The 20,973-nt window shown below is 44.5% G+C and overlaps 1 protein-coding gene across 4 annotated transcripts in view; it reads right to left on the bottom strand.

The window, feature by feature from the left end:
• The window catches only part of TRAPPC11 (trafficking protein particle complex subunit 11), a 33,944-nt gene that overhangs the window by 11,323 nt on the left and 1,648 nt on the right, over nucleotides 1-20,973 (bottom strand). For 2 of the 4 annotated variants that reach the window (XM_045588972.1, XM_045588974.1), the window contains exons 2-22: nucleotides 20,586-20,808; nucleotides 18,741-18,910; nucleotides 17,827-17,897; nucleotides 16,624-16,738; nucleotides 15,900-15,999; nucleotides 15,211-15,284; nucleotides 11,887-11,983; nucleotides 10,740-10,873; nucleotides 9,435-9,582; nucleotides 8,138-8,231; nucleotides 7,415-7,494; nucleotides 7,255-7,333; nucleotides 7,112-7,166; nucleotides 6,517-6,662; nucleotides 6,081-6,142; nucleotides 5,835-5,967; nucleotides 5,159-5,289; nucleotides 2,712-2,867; nucleotides 883-1,070; nucleotides 639-787; nucleotides 71-192 (exon numbers count right to left, since the gene is read on the bottom strand). In XM_045588972.1, coding sequence (XP_045444928.1) covers nucleotides 71-192; nucleotides 639-787; nucleotides 883-1,070; nucleotides 2,712-2,867; nucleotides 5,159-5,289; nucleotides 5,835-5,967; nucleotides 6,081-6,142; nucleotides 6,517-6,662; nucleotides 7,112-7,166; nucleotides 7,255-7,333; nucleotides 7,415-7,494; nucleotides 8,138-8,231; nucleotides 9,435-9,582; nucleotides 10,740-10,873; nucleotides 11,887-11,983; nucleotides 15,211-15,284; nucleotides 15,900-15,999; nucleotides 16,624-16,738; nucleotides 17,827-17,897; nucleotides 18,741-18,910; nucleotides 20,586-20,789 — 2,508 coding nt within the window. In that variant the 5' untranslated portion in view covers nucleotides 20,790-20,808. The remainder of the gene's footprint in view (nucleotides 1-70; nucleotides 193-638; nucleotides 788-882; nucleotides 1,071-2,711; nucleotides 2,868-5,158; nucleotides 5,290-5,834; nucleotides 5,968-6,080; nucleotides 6,143-6,516; nucleotides 6,663-7,111; nucleotides 7,167-7,254; nucleotides 7,334-7,414; nucleotides 7,495-8,137; nucleotides 8,232-9,434; nucleotides 9,583-10,739; nucleotides 10,874-11,886; nucleotides 11,984-15,210; nucleotides 15,285-15,899; nucleotides 16,000-16,623; nucleotides 16,739-17,826; nucleotides 17,898-18,740; nucleotides 18,911-20,585; nucleotides 20,809-20,973) is intronic. The other 2 variants (XM_045588973.1, XM_036457309.2) reach the window with 2 other exon arrangements.

Consider the following 20,973-nt stretch of genomic DNA (forward strand, 5'->3'; position numbering starts at 1 on the left):
GCTCTGAAACGCTGAGACTCGCTCCATTTACAGACGAGCTAGCGCCCTCCCCCGGCCGGTCCCTGGTCACCTGCTCCCCGGGGCGCAGGTCCTCCACGGGAACGTCGGTGAGCAGGGCCGGGCAGGACTCATCGCACAGCTCTGTCCCGCGGAGCGTCACCTGCGTTTTCTGAGTCAGATTGGCATCCTGCCCTGAAAGGGTTTGCACTGTCTTAGAGTCCAGAGAATTCAGAGCTTGTCCTAATTATTTAAAATACATTTTCAAAACTGAGCTATCAACTGTCAAAGTGCGCATACATTTTTGGGGGACACCCTGTGTATTTGGGGATAACGTCCTGACATTTACCACAGCAACTGGTTAAATGCTTGAACACAGAGTGCAGTGCGTCGTGACCACACGTCAAACGGACCTCCCGGGTTTATGTGCACTAACACTGGCTGAACGGAAAGGCGTGCTCACCGGGCTTCAGACCCGCCATGAGCCTCACACCAAACGGACCTCCCGGGTTTATGTGCACTAACACTGGCTGAACGGAAAGGCGTGCTCACCGGGCTTCAGACCCGCCATGAGCCTCACACCAAACGGACCTCCCGGGTTTATGTGCACTAACACTGGCCGAACGGAAAGGCGTGCTCACCGGGCTTCAGGCCCGCCGTGAGCCTCACGTCGCGGACCGGGGTCTTCTCGTGGGACTGCACCGTCACCACCAGCCGGTACATCTCGTTGGTCAGGGCGGGCGGGTCGTGCCGCAGGTGCACAGAGATGTTGGGGACTCTGGAGATGACCCTGTGGGGGAACCGCCGCTGAGGGCCTGGCGCCTCGGAAACCACCGAGTCCCACGGAGACGCCCGCGAAAGGAGCCCGCCGGCAAGCCGACTCACATGGTGCTGGCCTGCACGAGCACGCTGTCCCAGTGCACCTCGCTGTCTGGGAGCCTGGGCCGCCGTCTGAAGGAGCGCGAGGCCTGCAGGGCTTCCTGGGCGGAGGCGGCGTCTCCCCCTCCGCCCTGCCAGCTCAGCACCACGCACCTGCCCGCCTCATGGCCCAGGACCAGGTCCACGGAGGTGATCTGAGAGGAGGCGGCGTGTCAGCACGGCCAGCTCGCTCTGGGTGTCGCCAGCCCCTCTCCACAAATCCCACCGGAGACGGCTGGTCTGTGGGGTTCACGCGGACGCCCGGGTGCGAGAGAAGTCAGACTCCCGCTGCCCTGGCCGGGCGGCTCAGCCGGCTGCAGCGTCGTCCCGTACACAGGGCGGGGTACACACCGAGGTTGCAGGTTTGATCCCCAGCGATCCAGGTGCAACCAAACTGGTGGATGTTTTCCCCTCCCCTCCTCTCTCTCCCCCTCCTCTCAGGGAAACCAAGTAAAAAGGAAACCACAGAGAAACTTGCCATGAAGTCTTACCATGGCCACTGAGGAGCTGGGACACGGCTAACACTGGGTTTAAAAATCTTTGCCTTTAAGCAGAGAATCACCTGACTTTTTAGCTATGACTCTGACTGCCATGGTTTCAGCACCTGGCACAGTGCCTGATCTAACAGGTACATAAGTAGTGGTTGCTGAGTGAAATAAACCAATGTTTTTGATAACCATTAATATATTCACAACCTCATTCCACACATTTTTCCTGAAGACATCTGTGGTATTAGCAATGATATTCTTTACTAATTGAACAAACGCTCCTTTCAACTAAATCCACCAGCAATATACTCAACATAACATTGTTAATTATGATTTACGTCTAGTAGGCTTCCTTAGGTACCGTGTAAAAAATATGTAAGTAGGGATTTAGTCAAAATCCTGAAGATTCCTTTTAAATGAATACACAAAATCTCTGGATATTGGATAATAATAAATTCAAAAGACTCATAGGAATTATTATGGGAGTATTGGTAGTACAGTCTAAAGCTTCCATCTTGGAAAGGGTCCCAAGTTGACAGCCAACTATTCTCATTCAAGCCTTGGAAAGCATGCACTTAATGAGTGCTTACTGCATACCAATAACTGTTACAAGCAATTTACATTAGCTAACTCATTTAATGCCCACGAAACACTAAGAGGTAGGTCCTATTATTACCCCCATTTTACATGTGAATAAATTGAGACACAAACAAGTCAAGAAACTGCCCAGGGCCACAAGCTAATAAGCTGGAGTGTTGAAATTTAAACCCACATAGTTTGGCTTCAGAGTTTATGCTCAATAAAACATTACTTTCATTGTATATGCCTGAAAGGCATTTGAATTATCTATATTGAAAGAATCCTTTAAAAAAAAAAAAAAAATATATATATATATATATATATATATATATTATATATATCTTCCTTTTTATCTTTAAAATATGCAATCAGCAATGTTTCAACATCAAAATGATTGAATTGTCACATTATACAAAATACAATTGCTATATTATATATGTTTTGTTTATAATTCCTTAAGGGATTTGTCACTATTAAAAAATAAGGTTGGTCTCATGTGCTAACAGGAAATGACGTCTAACATACACTATGAGCTAGAACAGCCAACCACTGAATACCGGGCATGTATCTCAGTGAAAGGAAACCCCCAACCAGTATGAATGGTTTTCCCTTAGCAAGTCCAGGTGGCAGACTTTCTTACTTAATAAACATCTACATCACTTCAATTTTCTCCGGCATACACATATACTTCTATCATTCAAAATCTCTCAAATAAATTTCATAACTAACCTCAATTTTCTTTCCCACATCTTCAGTTTTTGCAATAAATTTGAATACAAACTTCCTCGTTTTACCAGGAACTAAGCACATCTTCCCCTGAGACAAGTTTTCTAAAACTTCACTTGCTTTGGATGCTTCCTGGATCACACAGGACTGGTTGTATTCCTGAAAAAGAGGACAGCGAGAGCCACCGGTGGTTCACAAACATCACACGTCACGCTGTGCTCGCACTGCACGCCGAGGGAGCTGGCGCTGCTTGCTGGGCTGCCTCCGCCACACGGAAGCAGAACACAGGGCTTTTGGGGAAGGGAGATTTATGCAGAGCAGGCGCCTACCCCCGCACCGAGACCAGGCTGCAGTGTCCGTCTGGGCTTTCACTCTCTGTGCGCTCACTGCACTGCAGCCTCCCGTATACCTGCTCGCACCTCTGCTATTTCCCACACAGAGGCTTCCAGTTCTGTCCCGTTTCCCTCACCAGAAGTTCACATCCATACCATAGGGCAGTTGTCGGCAAACTCATTTGTCAACAGAGCCAAATACAACAGTACAACCATTGAAATTTCTTTTGAGAGCCAAAAACCGACTTCTGCGCATGGGCCACGAAGTTTCAATCGCACTGTATGTGCGTGCCCGCACGTGGGAGAGCCACACTCAAGGGGCCAAAGAGCCGCATGTGGCTCTCGAGCCACAGTTTGCCAACCACTGGCCTAGGGGGTAGTTTCAGGAGACCCAGATTCAGCACATCCAGCTGCACGCCCACCGCCCACCTGTCTTCCCACAGCGGCTCCTCTTCCCGATGCGCCAACGCAGACCCACCCCATATAAACCCGGGGACGCACCACTCCCACCCAGTCCTCAGATGCCAAGAGCGCCCAGGAGCTGCCTGCAGCCCCGCAGGTGGAGTGTCTTCTCAGAAAACTCCTACAGGCTATGTCGTTGCCTTCCCTCATTTTCATTTCCAATCCATGCTTCTGAAATCTAAGACCGAGCCCACTATGTTTCCTGTGACCTGTATCTTGAATTTCAAATAACACATGTTCAGAATATAACCTAACGTAAAAGTAATTGCTTTACATTTTAATATTCTCATTAGTTTTTCATTATAGAATTATCTAATAAAGGATAGAAATAGGATAGTAGGATAAGAGCAAAGTGAAATACGAGTCTCTATACTGACTCTAATCCCAGATTTTGAATATTTCCTGGTGAGCAAAACAGTTAGTTACCGGTCCTGTGGGCTCAGGTTGTAGAAAGGAAAACAAGTCCTTACTGAACAACCCCACAGTGAAGCCACGGCTGTGGCAAGCCCTCATTCTCTGTCCTTTATCAACACTGGGGAGCCCAGACTATTGAAATGCCTCGCATCCCTCACCTCCCATCATTGGCATCCTACCTCTCCTATCCTCACAGGAAGGTCAGGTGCGCCAGGGGCGGCCTCTGCCTGCCTTCATCGGCAGCCTCCGTTTGGTTTCCATAACGTTTCTCTCCCTCTGTTTTGTTACTGGAATAAAATGTCTTAAAGCTTTTGTTTTAAAATTCTCAAACATTTACAGGTTCACCATGATATCAAGAATATTGTAATTCTCAGTAAGTGCTTACTGGTTAAAGGCACCAGACACTCCCTGGGTGACCTGAGGCAATTATCTGCTAAGTGAGCTTCTAGCTGAAAGTGAGAACGTAGCACTTGACTCCGTCCCACCTTGCTCACACATGTGGGAAATATGTGGGAAATACAGCGGACCCCCTGCTGCAGAGCGAAGCTGCTGACAACGCCTCGGCTACTCAAGAAGGTGACAGTGCCCTGACCGGTTTGGCTCAGTGGACAGAGCGTCGGCTTGCGGACTCAGGGGTCCCAGATTTGATTCCAGTTGGGGGCGTGTACCTTGGTTGTGGGCACATCCCCAGTGGAGGGTGTGCAGGAGGCAGCTGATTGATGATTCTCTCTCATTGATTTTTCTAGCTTTCTATCTCTCTCCCTTCCTCTCTGTAAAGAAAATCAATAAAATATATTTTTTTAAAAAGGTGCTCGTGTGAGCTTGGGGAAGGACGTGGAGGAGCGCCAACTCACGCACTGACTCTTCATTTACATCCACCCCCTCAACTTCTGTAACATCAGGCACCTGGCAGCTTAATAATGAGAAACTGTACCAATGCTATGTGCAGAGCGAGTGGTTTTGAAAATTACACTCATTCTGAAGATATCTTATTTGGAATTCAATTACATATTACAAAAATGTATAGACCAAAGTTCTTAAGATGTCATAAGCATGGAGTGAAAAACAAAAATCAATAGTAGGAAAAATATTAAATCTGAATTACGTTGAGAACTACTATACACATTGTTTAATTTCCTACAAAACCATTAAGACCTACAGCTCACTAAGCTCACGTTCTCTGATGTACGGAGGCATCAGTAGGGTTCACACGCCGTGAGGCCCGTTAGCGGGCCCCGTTACCTGGTTATTGAAGCTGACGCAGAGCTTAGAGAACCGGATGGGATGCGGACAGTCAGCCTTCAGGTAAATGTCGAACTGCACGGGAACATCGACGTGGAAGCTGGGGGCGTGGAACTTGGCTTTGCATTGCACTGGAAAGAAACAGAGGCCGAGTCCACACCCGCACACCCGGCCGCACATCCTCCTCCGTGGCGAGGACCTCCCACAGCGCATCCCTCACCGGCCGGCACGGGAAGTGCGTCCATGCACACAAAGGGAACTCACGTTTTAAAAACAAACCAAATTTAAGTAAACTACAGTTCCGAAACAAGCACTAATTTTAAAAACGTCAGTGCTCCTGAAATGTAACCAACAGAGCATTTTAAAGGAAAAGAACCATTTTGTTACTTTTAATTTCGTCCAAAATACCTACCCTAGACAGTAAAGCACATGTGTTTTAGATAACTTTAAAATGTGTTTCAAATAACATCTGAGCTATAAATGAACAAAGTAAATTTAAGACATAAACTATTTAAAATTTTGATCATCCATGGGGGAAAATAAATAAAATTAGTGTATTTATAAAATGACTATACTTTGAAAAATTCTTTGATTTTTGTCATTATTATTCTGCACCTATTCATATTGTAGAAATAAGGATAATTTCCCTATAACACCGCAGGCGCTGGCCACCCACCAAACGGCACGAAGTCCTGCACTCCGATGGTGAACACGTTGCTGCCGGCCAGCGAGATCCGGTCCGCCCACAGCTTCTGGGCGGTTTTCACGGCGGCGCCATCACAGTCCGGCTCGGGCTCGGGGCTTTCGTTCTGCACAACACAGAGTCAGACCCCAGCTCAGCTGGTCACAGACACACACGTGCCGGGACCAGATCCAAGCACACAGCCCCGGAGCTCGCTCTACACGGAGAATTCCAACCCACCATTAAAACGTTTATGAGGTTCTTCTCTATCCGAGACTTCTGGTCATCTTTCAGCGTTGAAGCTAACGTGAAGAAAGAGAAGAAAAAACCAGAACATAAGACCGCCCCCACCGAAGGCACAAAAACATTGCAGAGTAACTGTCTCTGCTAAGCACGATGCCAGAAAACTGACAGCTTTCTGAAGTGAACCCCAACGCTTTACACACTTGCACTGACGTCTACGGGAAACTTATTTTAGGACAAGTCTTAAAGAAGCTACAAGTCCCTCAGCTATTTCAGTTCCACGAAAGATAAGAATGCCTTCACTGTGCAGTGACCTGTGCACAGCAAGCGTACTACCGAATATCTGGCATAATTATTCTCCCCATTTTCAGCGGCTTCAGGTTGCTGAATAACTTTAAAAACTTAGAATGTAACGGGAAGCACAGCACGTTACCCCTTCCAAGGAGTTCTAGGGAATAGGTAATGTAGTCCTTCAACTGGGCCATCAGGTAGGAACACTTGAGAGCTGTCGTGAGTATGGACGTGAGCAGAGTCCACCAGCCTTCGGTCCGGTAATCACACATCACATAGTCCAGCAACCTGGAGACGATGGAGACAGGCTGAGCAGCTTCACAGGACAAAGGGAGGAGGGGGTTTGGGGGGGGGGGGGGTGAGGGGAGAGACAGTTCTGGGAGAAAACAAAGTGCCCAAACTTCAGAAAATCTTACTGAAATAATTTAACAAGTATTCTCATATTTAGCTAACTCTGAGGCTCCTTAAGACTTTGAAAAGGATTGTTTGAACTAGTAGATAGTACTTGAAAAAAATCACAGAAATGGAGTTTAATAGAAGATAAGTAGAGAAATTTTAAATCCTTCAGTACAAATTTCTAATTGTGCTGTAAGGTAATCATAATACTTGTAAAAGTACAGTGAAGGGGGATTGGGGGGTAATACGGGAATAAGGACACCTATGTAACACCTTAATCAATCAATAAATTAAAAATAAAAATGGAAAAGATAAATAAAAATACAGTGAACATGACTCACTTCAAAGCTTTGGTGTAATCCTTTGCATAGTAATATTCCTCTCCCATCTGGACCACTACACAGGAAGAAAGATTGGATGTACATAATTTAGTACATAAAAAGCATTCCAATTGATGAAACTGTGGCATGTCATGGATACATACTGAGATGACTTTTCATTCTCGGACACTTGTACTTCTTAAACTGCGCAACAGCATTGCTCAGAAGAGTTATTATTATTTCCTGTTAGAAAAGATAGTGAGACATTCTAACAAAAATAACTTGAATACTATAAAAAGTAGTTGGCCCTGGGGAAAAACTCACCGAGTGAACCACATTTCTCTCCTTCAGCTGAATGGCAAGAATTCCCACCTTCTCTTTTTCAGGATCCGAAAGGTCAAAACCTGCATTGGGTAGGACCCAACCCATTTTAGTCAGCACACCGAACACAGCTCCTCCACTGAAGAGGGGTGTGCACACTCCTGAATCCTTACTTCAATATAACCCATTTACAATTCTTAAACATTCTAGAACTTTAAAGATTGCAACTTCTCTGTGACCTCTGTTCCAAAGAGAACATCGCTGAGCTCAGGGTTCTCAGCCAAGTGGAATCAACCACTTTGAGAAGAACACCACCATCGTCCTCTAGACAGAATATCCTTCCTGGAGACGGAAGTAAATAATTTCTCAATACTTGCCACAGAAATTGCTCCAATGGAATTAAGTTTGCATAAAACACACACAAAAAAGATGCAGAGAAATTATTTTTGAGGCGATACAAATGCTGTTTTAAAATATCAAACAAATCATTAAAGTTACGACAACAGATGTCCAAATACTTTAATCCTATCCCATTTTTAATTTTAAATTATTCTCAAAGGTAGGAATACAAACAAAACATTCTAAAAACTGGGAAAAAATTTAAAAAGTATTTTAAAAACACTCATTTTCACCTCAACAATTTGCTCTGCCTAAGGCAGCCAAGAGGAACGCTATAGAGTGATCTTTGCCTCCTGGGGCTGAGAAGGGAGGAGGGGAGGAGCTCACTCAGTACTCCTTGCCGCCAGGACCGCTGTCCGTAGAAGTCCAGAGCACCTGTCTGTGTTTCCAACGGGTCAGGGCTGGGATACGTCACCGCGGCCTGCGAGGGAACACACAGCCTGAACAGGAGTCCCTGTGACCACACACACCAGCTCTCCCTCCGTGACAGAGCAGGTGTGTACAAACACAGACACCAGCCCACTCCAATACCAGTGAGGCGCTGCTGACATACCCCCATCTTCAGAGAAGAAAACTGACTTCTGGTGGAAATAAACGGATGCCGCTGTATGAATGTAAACGCACGCACCCACACACCCACCATGTGCTTATTTTAAAGGTGCTTATGTAAGGTGACCAGACGTCATGCTTTGGCGGGACAGTCCCGATTCTTAACAATCTGTCCCGCATCCTGCAGCATTTTAAAAAGTCCCGATTTTTGGAAAGATTCTTTTTAAAACACCACGAGATGCGGGACAAATTGTTAAAAATTGGGACTGTCCTGCCAAAAGCGGGACATCTGGTCACCTTATGCTTATGGGAAATCGTTATTTGAATATAATCATCCAAGAGAAAGGTAAAATGAATTGTCAAGTTTAAGAAACGATGCAATCTGAAACATAAAGTCTCGGATTCTTAGGAGTCCTCCCGAGGGGGAACCTCGGAAAGAGAAAGGAGCACAGAGGCATCCGCTCCAGCTGGTCAAAGTGGTGCTCACGTCTGCTGGGCCCTTCCAGCTCCCACAGCCGTGCGCACAGAAACGGGACGCTGGCCTGACAGCGTGGCCCAGGCTGCCTGTGGCTTTTATTTTAGTTTTCTCTTGTCTAAATCACCAGCTTATTGACCACCTAAGCCAGTTCTTCTAAGAAAAACTTCTAATTCCCAGGCGAAATGGAGTATTCAGGCTAAAACGGAAAATGATTACAATTCCTGAAATAGCCAAAACCGGTTTGGCTCAGTGGATGGAGCATCAGCCTGTGGACGGAAGGGTCCCGGGTTCGATTCCGGTCAGGGGCATGTGCCTTGGTTGCGGGCACATCCCCGGTGGGGGGTGTGCAAGAAGCAGCTGGTCGATGTTTCTCTCTCATCGATGTTTCTACCTCTCTATCCCTCTCTCTCTTCCTCTCTGTAAAAAAATCAATAAAATATATTAAAAAAAACACACACACAAAAAAAAACAAAACACACCAATTCCTGAAATATAAAAAGCCAATTCTATTCAAAGGCTTGGGAAAAAATGACGCACACCATTTAGTTTATCTTCTTTCAAGAGAAGAGGAATCAACTTCGGGGGTCAGTAACTTACTTCGTGGCTGCAGAGGGTTTTTGCGAGCTGCTTCCGCTCCTGGGCATAGTACGCTGCCTGCTGGTAATAGAAACCGGGATTCTGAGTTTGAATAGCTGTCAACCCTAACTTAATAGCTTCATCAAATAAATCTCCAAAGGCCTGGAATCTTAAAGAAAGAAAAAAAAAATCAAGAAATAAAAAAAGAATGAAAAAGCAAAAGCTTACTTTTATAATTATTCATCCTGGAACCGTCCCCTCACCCGGCTGGATTAAAATAGTGCTACTGACGAACCATAAGTGAGTAGGACTTCCTGCGTAACTACTAATACACACTAATCAATTATGGGTAACAGATTCTGTACCTAAGTCCACTCTTCTGAGCTGCAAGCCTTTACAATATCCTCCCAAACCAGATGCCAGCATAGCTGCCACCATCAGATACATCCTTGACACTGGGGACAACTTCATTTTAGCAATTTTTAAACATGGGTCTCAAGTAGGAAGTTCCATGTCAATAGAAATTTTGTGTTGTTCGCTGCTATATTCTCAGTACCTAGACACATGTTAGAATCTCAATAAATATATACTAAACTAGCGGTCTGGTGCACGACATTCATGCACTGGGGGAGGGGAGAGAAAGGGGGTCTCCCTCAGCCTGGCCCGCGCCCTCTTGCAGTCCGGGACCCCTTAGGGGACAGCCCGGGGAGCAGGCCTAAGCCGGCAGTCGGACATCCTCTAAGGTAGGGTTGTCGAACTCAATCAGAGAAGGGGCCAAAATCTATAATCCAGCCTAAATCGCGGGCCGAATGGTTTACTGAACAGTCATAAACTGTCATTGTGATGGAAACGCAGCGGAGCGCAGTGATGACAGCGCGGTGCGGGCCACATTGCAAGGCCTGGCGGGACGGATTTGGCCCGCGGGCCTTGTGTTTGACACATGTGCTCTAAGGGGTCCTTGGTGCTGCTGCAGAGGCGGGAGAGGGTCTCCCCCTGTGGGAACGCACTGACCATCAGGGTGTAGCTCCTGCATTGAGCGTCTGCTCCCTGGTGGTCACAGTGAACAGTCTTTCCGCTGTTCGGTCACCTTGCATATTACTCTTTTATTATATAAGAGGATTACTAGAAACATACTTATGCAAGACCATTTAAAAACCTACTTACTGACAAAAATCTTAGTTCAATTTAAATCAAAGTCCATGCCAATTCTAGCCCTCATATCACACGTATTTTTTAAGTTGTTGACAGTATTACAAATGTCTTCCATTTCCCCCATCCCAAGTATTTAAAAAAAAAGACATTCTAAGAGTACAACTGGAAACATACTGTTTAGACATCCATGCAGCATGCTCAAAGGCCAACTCCGCGCTTCCGATTTTTTTCTTGCACAAGTCGATGTGTTTTCGGAACTGAGCAATTGCATCCAATGGGGTGTTGTGTTGAAAACACAGTCTACAGATCTGCAAAATGTAAAGTCAACCCAAAAAGAAAATCAAAGTCTGAAGGCACATTCATTTTACATGAAAAGACGTAAACATAGAGACTAACTTTCAAAGACTGTGGAGCTTCCTTCTCTTAAGTTCTTGGAGATAGAATCTATTTTCTCTATGACAAGGGCTATGCTAAAACCAGAGGTTATGCCCCTTTGACAAATGAATAAAATTACTCAGTATCATACTGAGTCTATTCTATGCCTTAGAAAAAAGCCTGGGGTTATTATTTATATTAACCAGTCACTTATTTCTGAGTTGTTTCCAATCTTTTCCTACTTCAGGATGCAATAAATACCGTATCCTCATATGTATGATTTGCAAATTAGCACACATGTCAGATAAATTTCCTGAAATGGAATTGCTAAGATCAAAGACAACATCCACTTTAAACTTGTACACTCATTGAAAAACATTTTCTATGGAAGCTGGGCCAATTTACCCTTACAGAAACAATAAAGTTACCATCTGCCCTCACATCACCAACACAGTGCCAGCCATCTTTAAAATACTGAGTGTGGGAAGATCAAGAATCAAATCAAACAGCTCTCACCTGCCTTCTGGGGGCATCAATCCTACCGTACATAAATTTAAAATGCGTAAATAATATGAATAAAAGTTTCCACTATGGTGAATAGTTACACTTTTCCTATGGCTATGCATTAAACCAAGGAAGCCTGACATGGTTCTAACATGTTAAACCTTTTAAAATTCAATAATATAGGCATTTTTCTTCTCTCTCCTTCCTGCTCCCACTTAAAAACAGACAAAGGACCCCCTTAGAACTCGGACACCCATAAACTCAAAACCAAGCATGGCCATTAGGCTGCTAAGCACTAGGCGTCCTTGAGATAAGGACATAAAAGAGGTGCATTATTAACCTAATACTTTTTAGAACAAGCAGCTGATTTGGTTTGCAAATTTAAAAAAGACAATGCGATACTTAAAAACCAATTTCCTTTACATGGAATTAGAACTCTCACCTTGTAGTTTATAAATCCTGCCATAGTCTTAATTTCCAGAATATTAGTTTCATGGGCTCTCAATTCATGTACAAGATTGTAGGCGGTCCGATAATTCCTAAGAGAAACACGAGGAAAGAAATTAAATATGCTATAAGTTAATTTTAAGAAAAGATTCCCAAGAGCAACATTATTAAAAATAACAGAGAGAATGGAGTCAACATTTCTTAGCACACAACAGCTCAATGACATATACATATTAAGCTCCGATTTCCTGAAAAATGGTATATGGATTAACAACATGTGAGCCCTAGCTGGTTTGGCCCAGGGAATAGAGCGTCTGCCTGTGGACTGAACGGTCCCAGGTTCAATCCCGGTCAAGGGCACATGCCCAGGGTATGGGCTTGATCCCCAGTAGGGGACGTGCAGAAGGCAGCCAATCAGTGATTCTCACTCATCATTGATGTTACTATCTCTTTCTCCCTCTCCCTTTCTCTCTGAAGCCAATAAAATATATTTAATAATAATAATAACAATGTCTGAGAAGCTCCAATGACTTTTCATTAAAACAGTACCATCACCTGCCCTTTGCTCTGTCATTAACACCTGTCAATAACTGAAAGGAAAAGTTGAAAAACTAAAGAAAAGTGGAAAATTGTCCAGAATTACATTTAAAAATGAGCATTATTGCGCAGCCAGTGTGGCTGAGTGGTTGGGTGTTGACTTATGAACCAGGTCACAGTTTGATTCCTGATCAGGGCTCATGCCTGGGTTGTGGGCTCGATCCCCAGGAGGGGGCATGCAGGAAGTAGCCAATCAATGATTCTCTCTTATCATTGATGTTCCTAAATCTCTCTCCCTCTCTGAAATCAGTATTTGCTTTTAAATTAGCATTGTTAAAAAATAAGTTATTTCTGCCGAAACCGGTTTGGCTCAGAGGTAGAGCGTGGGTCTGGGGACTGAAAGGTCCCAGGTTCGATTCCAGTCAAGGGCATGTACATTGGTTGCGGGCACATCCCTGGTGGGGGGCAGGGAGGGGTGTTTAAGAGGCAGCTGGTCGATGTTTCTCTCTCATCGACGTTTCTAACTCTCTCCCTCTCCCTTCCTTTCTGTAAAAAATCAATAAAATATATATATTTTAAAATAATAATAATAAGTTATTTCTTAAAAGCCTCACACAAACTTCTCAAACAAATAGAACTGTACTAGGAAAGAAGGTGTTACCAAGACAGCAGGTCAATAGCTTTGAAACCCAAGTGTCTGTACGAGGTAAGTGGGTATCACTGTCTCGGGAGCAGGCTGGAGGGGAAATGAGAATTCCAGGCGGCGGCGCCGAGGGAGCGCGTGGGACACAGGAGAGCGCCTGGTAAAGGAGCCTCCCCTGAACGCGACCGTCAGGAGGAAACTCGGTCTTCTCCAGAGAAAACGCTCCTACCGCTTCAGGTGGCCCTTTTCTTCCCAGGCGTGTTTTTGGACAGAATTGGAATGGAAGGTTTTTAACTAATACCCTGGATTCAAAATACACTACAGTGAGGCCAGCTATAATTATCTGAATTTGTTGAGATTTAGAGAACACAATTTGGTACTTACCACCTCAATAATAACACACACAAAAAGAGGTTTCTGCAATATTCCTCTGAATAACAGACGTACTCTATTTTTATTTATTTCTCTGCTAGAGGCCCGGTGCATGAAATTCGTGCTCGGGGGGAGAGGGGGGGTGCCCTCAGCCCAGCCTGCACCCTCTCCAATCCGGGACCCCTTGGGGGATGTCCAACTGCCAGTTTAGGCCCGATCCCCGGGATCAGGCCTAAACCGCAGTCAGACATTCCTCGCACAATCCTGGACCGCTGGCTCCTACTCACTCACCTGTCTGCCTACTTGGTTGCCCCTAACTACCCCCCCACCCACCCACCAGCCTGATCGCCCCACACTACCTCTATGTATTGGCCTGGTTGCTCCTAACTGCCCCCTGCCAGCCTGGTTGCCCTTACTACCCCCCTGCCAGCCTGGTGGCCGCCAACTGACCCCCCCCCCCTGCCAGCCTGGTCACCCCCAATGCCCCGCTCTGCTGGCCTAGTCGCCCCTCCCTGTCCCCCCTGCCCAGCCCAATCACTCCCAACTGCCCCCCTCCCAGCCTGGTTGCCCCACACAGCCTGCTTGTTCAGTTGTTGGGTCATCTCACACTAACCCCCGCTGCCAGCCTGGTTGTAGGCAACCACCTTGTGAGGGTTAATTTGCACATTACCTCTATATTATACAGGAAGATTTTTCTCCCTGTACACTTAGCCTGTCCTTAACTTTAGAATATACTGCTGTTTTTATCCCTCTGTTAACACTGCCACTGCCAAAGCTAGAAAGAGATCATGTTTTATTAAATTGTGGCAAAGGAATAAAAGGCTTAAGTTCTGCCAAGACATCCCCAACTACTCATCAAAGCTCTAAGCAGAGAATTGAATGAAAAATGATGTTATCGCCGAGACCGGTATGGCTCAATGGATAGAGCGTCGGCTTGGGGATTGAAGGGACCCGGGTTCGATTCCGGTCAAGGGCATGTACCTTAGTTGCGGGCACATCCCCAGTGGGGTGTGTGCAAGAGGCAGCTGATCGATGACTCTCTCTCATTGATGTTTCTAACTATCTCTCTCACTTCCTCTCTGTACAAAATCAATAAAATATATATTTTTTTAAAAATGATGTTATCAACAGGCATTAAAAACTAAAAACCAACTTTAATTAAAATAAAATCATGCCCTAGCAAGTGTGGTTCGACTGGAGCGCTCTCCTGTATACCTCAAAGGTTGCCGTTCGATTCCCAGTCAGGGCACAAATGCAAGCTGCAGGAGGCAACCAATCCATGTTTTCCCTCTTTCTCTGCCTTCCTCTCTATAAAATCAATTAAAATACAAATAAATAAATAAAATCATAGCTTAACTGAATAAGTGCACTATACAACTTAAGTTCATAGTCCGACTTAGATAATGTTTATATGTATATTTAACTTTGGAAGAAAGCAATCTTAATACAAGCATTTTACTGAATACACAAATAAGAAGTAGAAAGTGGGAACATTTTAATATTGTTTCTTTAGGTCATGTCATTTAATGGCAGTAGACCAGAAAGCCTTATAACTCTATGAAATTTACTTACAATAACAGCATTTTTTTTAAATCTAAAAATATTATATTCCACTCATCTCTAGATAAACTAAATACTACATAACTGAATCTAAATCAACATAAACATTTTAAAATTAGTTTGATTGTGATTCAGAAGTTGCCATTAATATTATATTATTAACATCAAGATAAGAAAAATTTAGTTTGACAACTGTTAGAAACTTACTTCAGCGCATTTTGTGTATCCTGTTTCAACTCACTGAAGAAAGCTATTTTAAACTGATGTCTAACAAATAAAAGCTGAAAAAAAATAATAGAAAAAACATCATTACACATATTCTCTTAAAAATATAAAATTTTTAATAATTTTTATTGAGACACAAAAGCATAATATTCAAAATTAAAGTTCAAAAATTATCCCAACAAATAAGTATAGTTAAGGAGGCTATAAAAGTCTATCTACATTTAAGAACAGTAAGGGCAAAAAATACAAAATGAATTAGCTCTTAAATGCTTTAAAAAGTCCTGGTCGGGTTGCTCAATGGTTAGAGCATCAGCCTGCAGACTGAAGGGTTACAGATTCAATTCTGGTAAAGGGCATGTACCTAGGTTGCAGGCTGGATACCCAGCCCCAGTCTGGGCACATTTGGGAGGCAAACAATTGATGTATCTCTCTCATATTGATATTTCTCTCTGTCTCTCTCCCTCCGCCCCTCTCCTTTCCACTCTAAAAACCAATGGGAAAAATATCCTTAGGTAATGATTAACAAAATAAGTAAGTAAATATATGCTTAAAAATAAAAAAACTTTAAAAGTACTGAAGCCCTTTAAAAACATCCAAGACATTCACTATCTCCCTCAAATTAATCAGCTCTAGAATCTTTATTATTTCCTTCTTCAGGGAAAAACACGTACCTGGTGTGTTGTTTTATTCAAAAATTCTTTATGAGATTTCACTCTTCTGATTTCTGTGTAGTAATAGGTCTGTGCATGTTCATAAAAGGCATTTTCTAATCTATTAAAAAAATAGAAAGTTGCTTCTGTGAACTGGACAATGATCACATGACTTGTGAGATAAGTCTACAAAGACAGGCTAAGCTATGATGGGACTCAGACCCTTCTTAAAAGTTATTTAAATATACACATAAACATACCGAAAACGAAGTAAAACACAGGCCAGAAATAGACACTGTCATATAAGAGGACAAGTCAGAAAAGGCCACAGGGTAGTTACTGAGAAGTACACTTTAAAATATGAGTAAGTTTTTTAAATGAAGTTGACCTAGAGGTACATATGGTGTCAATGAGGTGATGTTACATGGCAGTTCAGTATATGCTGTACGGCTTTATTATTTTTATTTTTAAAAAAGACATTTTTAGGAAGGAAACTTAAGTCCTTGCTAATGGAATCGCTTCTCAGCCTTGGCAAAGATCAAGTGTAGTAAGATGTTGATGGAACTGGAGAAAGTTAAAGAGTTGACTAAGGGGATTTTACTTTCTATCTCATTTCCTCAACACTATTTGAATTTTTTTCCCGTGAACATGTTTGTTTGTTTTTATAAATGGGTCTACACCTCCAACTTCTCAATGCCTAATGAACCATCTACTGAAGAAAAATACCTCAAAGACCTTCATTTACCTTATAATATACCCCACCAGGTGGTCAGTGTGGGGCAGGACAAACAAAGATTTTCCTGAGAGTTCACACGCATTACACAGAGCTGCCGCCCTTTCTGAAGCCATCACGTCCTCTCCTGCAGACACGGCCCACAGAGAGAGGAAATAATTAATGCATTCTTCCCAATGAGCGTTTCCTCAAACCTGAGCAAGAAAATCAAAACCCCAACCACTGAAACCGGTGTGGCTCAGTGGATAGAGCATCGGCCTGGGGACTGAGGGGTCCCAGGTTCGATTTCGGTCAAGGGCATGTACCTTGGTTGTGGGCACATCCCCAGTGGGGGGGGCGGGGGGGGCGTGCAAGAGGCAGCTGATCGATGTTTCTCTCTCATCGATGTTTCTAACTCTCTATCCCTTTCCTCTCTCTTCCTCTCTGTAAAAAATCAATAAAATATATTTAAAAAAAAAAAACCCACCACTGCCACATGCCAGCAGGAGTCCCGGGGCCCTCGGGAGCGCTGTGGGTTCTCAGAAGTGACCCAGACCGTGATCTGTCAGGAAAAAACTTGTCCTTTCCTCCTGAGCCAAGATACACAAAGCAATGCCAACACAGAGGCCGCATTACTGTGTCCAAAACCGTAACTAAAAATGGAAACAATAATTCATGAAAGTGGATTTAGGATGCTACAAGTGTCAACACCGAAACAAAAAATATTTTAGCCTCTCAGTGGGTATGTGGCTGGACCAGGAATCAAACCCACGACCTTTTCGGTGCATGGGACAATGCTCCAGCAACTAAGCCACTCTGGCTGGGCAAAACCTAGGCATTTTCTAACGAGAAATTAGACGTCCTATTGCATTTTCCTCGGCCGTACTGTAAATTAATTAAAAAAACTACACGAGGAATACTTTTATTTAATATTTAAACCGGTCTCAGATAAGTAAGTAAACAACGTTGTTTAAAAATCAGGTGGGAACTGTTTTGTCAGTTGCTATATGCCTACATCGGGAGATAAATGACAAAGAGCAGGACTTAAGAAGACCTGCACTCTTGAATATTCTTAAATTTTTACAATAAGCATTATGCATGGGTTACTAGTACTTTTTAAGTTAACACACTATCTTTCCCATAACTGAATGCATAAAAGATTTCAACATTAACAATTATGCTTCTTGGTAATAAGAATTGGAGGCATAAAACAATTCACTATTAACTTTTCGATACCTGGAGGCAATGGGGTTTTCTTCTGAATCAGAACCACTGCCACTTTTGTGTTCCTCCCTTGCAAACTCTGCCTGCAACGGAAAAGTGTTAGCATTAAATAATTAAACTGTCTTTTTAGAAATATACTGGTATTCAAGCCCAGGTGGTATCTCTCAGTGGTTGAGCAGCAGCCCATGAACCAGGAGGTCAGGACACAGGCCCAGGTTCGAGCGCCATCCCCAGCAGGGGGCGTGCGAGGAGGCAGCCGACAAAGGTTTCTCTCTCATCACTGATGTTTCCAGCCAGAGCTCTCTCCCTCTCTCTGAAATCAACTAAAACATATTTTAAAAATATGCATGTATTCAAAACCATTCATAAAATACATTTGATAATTCAAAGAAAGAAAATTCAACTAAAAAAATTCACAAGATTAGAGGAAATCTTTTCCTGCATACAAAGAAACATATGTACCACAATGATTTCAATTTCAAAAATAAAAATCTCACATTGAGCTTTGAATCCTTACAAAAGTCTGTTTTGAAAGTAAAAGTTTTATATTTTCACATAAGAGTTATAATACAATATCCTTATAGTGATACATGACAGAGTAGTCCATTCGAAAGAATTATTTTGAAACTGAACTGGTGCCAGGGCAAAAGTATTATGAGACTAACGAGCAAATTACTGTATCTTCAAAAAATATAAATGCAAGAAAAAGCACTTGGAAATCCAGACCAATCTGTCTTCTAATGTCTTCCTCCTCCAGCTCAGCATTATTTAAGTTAACATGGATGCGTCCTGTTTGGAACTGAACACGTTTCCCTGGAGTTCAGCAACCCCCACAGCGCCCGCTGCAGCCTGCACAGCGCCCGCCGCCATCGGCCCGAGCGGCCGCCATGGGCCTGAGCGGCGGCCTGGCCGGCGCACAGACAGACCTGACGATCTCCACGCGGGTCGCGCACTCGGACTGCTTCTCCTTCCACTGCGGCTCGTCCCAGTCCAGCTCGTAGAACACCACCACCAGGGCCGGCACCAGGTTCAGGTGCTTGTTCATCCAGCCCGTCTTCAGGATCCCCTTCGGGATGTACCACTCGTAGGACGTTCTCTGTGAGCATTGGCAGAAGTTGTCGAGTTACCCGATGGCAACAGCAGCAGAAACCACCTGTTCTTGAGCCCCAGGCACTTTATGGGCATTCATCTCACTCAGTAGACACCCAAGCCATCTGAACTAATAAAAGCGTAAAACGCAAACCGACCGAACGACCACACAGCAGAACCACCGTCCTGATGACCTTCCGGACGACCACGCCAGGATATGCACTGGTGCCAGGCCAGCCAAGGCAGGTGTGATGCAATTAGTAGGGGGGCCCCGCCATTGCCCCACAATCGCCCCACGCAGAGAGGCCCAGGCCACCCTCTGAAGGGCAATTGATGGGGGGGCTCCACGATCGATCGCCCCAAAGAGGGAGGTCCAGGCCACCAGCCGGTGGGGCGACCAATCTGGGGGCCCCACGATCAATCACATAATAGAGGGAGGCCCAGGCCACTGGCCAATGAAGCTGTGGCAGGTGTGTGGGGCCAGAAAGTGATCACCCTGCTGAGGAAGGCCCAGGCCAGCCAAGCACCCCATTGCCGCAGGAGGAGGCAACCGGTGGCAGGGGAGGAGGGGAGCAGCGCCCACACAGATGGCAAGCAGCCGGGGGAAGCAACACCCCAATAGGCCCTGGTGGCTGGCCAGGCCTAGGGACACTACCCAAGGGGTCCCGGACTGCGAGAGGAGGCAGGCCGGGCTGACGGACACCTCTCCCCGAACCCCCATGCATGAATGTCTTGCACAGGGCCTCTCGTTGTCAATAAGATGAGGAAATTCCAGCTTACAGAGACCAAATAAGAGCTAGAAAGCACTAGAGGTAGGATCTCAACCTCAAAGCTGTGGCAATTTTCAGTTAAAGAATGAACAAACGCAAGAGTTTCTAACAGTATTAAGACTCTCAAACACCCTGGAAGCATACAGCCCTTTTCCAGGTAAATTTGACATATTCCTCACCGTTTCAAGCTTCTGCTCTTGTAAAAAGCTGCTCAAATAAACTGTTATCTGAAACCCAACATAGCTTCATTTGTTTCAAAACATATTGCCACGATGGCATTTCACTCTACTTGTAAACTGTGAAGACCATGGATGCTACAACGATACTGGTAATGGTGAATGGAGAATGCGAAACCTTCCTAAATAGGGAGGCCTTTATGGAGATTTCTTTGTTTTGTTGTTTTTTTAAAAGGAAAAACTAGGCTCATTGAATAAAAAGCTTAATAGTTATAAAGTAATTATTCTGCTGGGTTTAAAAAAAATAACTATTATTAAACACTAGTAGTCCTGTGCAGGAATCCGTGCACCAGTAGCTCGCTGCTGCCTCCTGTGCCACCCTCTATATCCCCCCACCCCCTCATAGCTTGCTGCCCTGCCACCTCCTGTAGCTCTCCATCGCCACCTGCTTGTAGTTCAATGCCCCACCCTCCTGCAGATCTGTGATCTGGTCCTTATGTGGTCCGTCATTAAGCCTCACTGTATAAAAGATAATGAGCATATTCCTCTCATTATATAGGATAACTGTATTGTATTACAGACTTGACAAAGCCCAGGGTTTTCTATACCCATCACTGTAACCATCCCCTTAATAAACTCAGGGGTTTCCGAGCTCAGACAACAGGAGCAAAGAAGACGTACACACACATACAGAGGGAGAGAGGGAGGACAGCCCATGCAATCACAATGCCGTTACCTTGGGTCTGCATTTAGGATACTCGTGATCACCGGGGAGCACCTTAAAAGAGATCGGTACTCGATCAGCCCTCCGATTGGCACAGAAAGCATCCCAGACGGCTCGATGGACGGCGTTGTACACCACATCCAGGCCGGTGAGAGTGACAAAGGCCATCGGCCGACAGCATAATTCCACAGGGAAGTCCCACTGTGTGGGACCCATGTTCACGGCGTCCTGAAATTTTTAAATACAAATGTTGATACATTCATAACTCATTTCTTAAAAGCCCAAATCCATTTCTAATATGTGAATCTCCACCATTTAGAAAACATTACAAAAAGGCAAAAGACTCTGAAGTGTCTGCAACTACAAAAGAAATCAAAAGTTTTTCAAAACTTTAATTCCT

The sequence above is a fragment of the Pipistrellus kuhlii genome, unplaced genomic scaffold (assembly GCF_014108245.1).
Source record: "Pipistrellus kuhlii isolate mPipKuh1 unplaced genomic scaffold, mPipKuh1.p scaffold_m20_p_3, whole genome shotgun sequence".
Lineage (NCBI taxonomy): Eukaryota > Metazoa > Chordata > Mammalia > Chiroptera > Vespertilionidae > Pipistrellus > Pipistrellus kuhlii.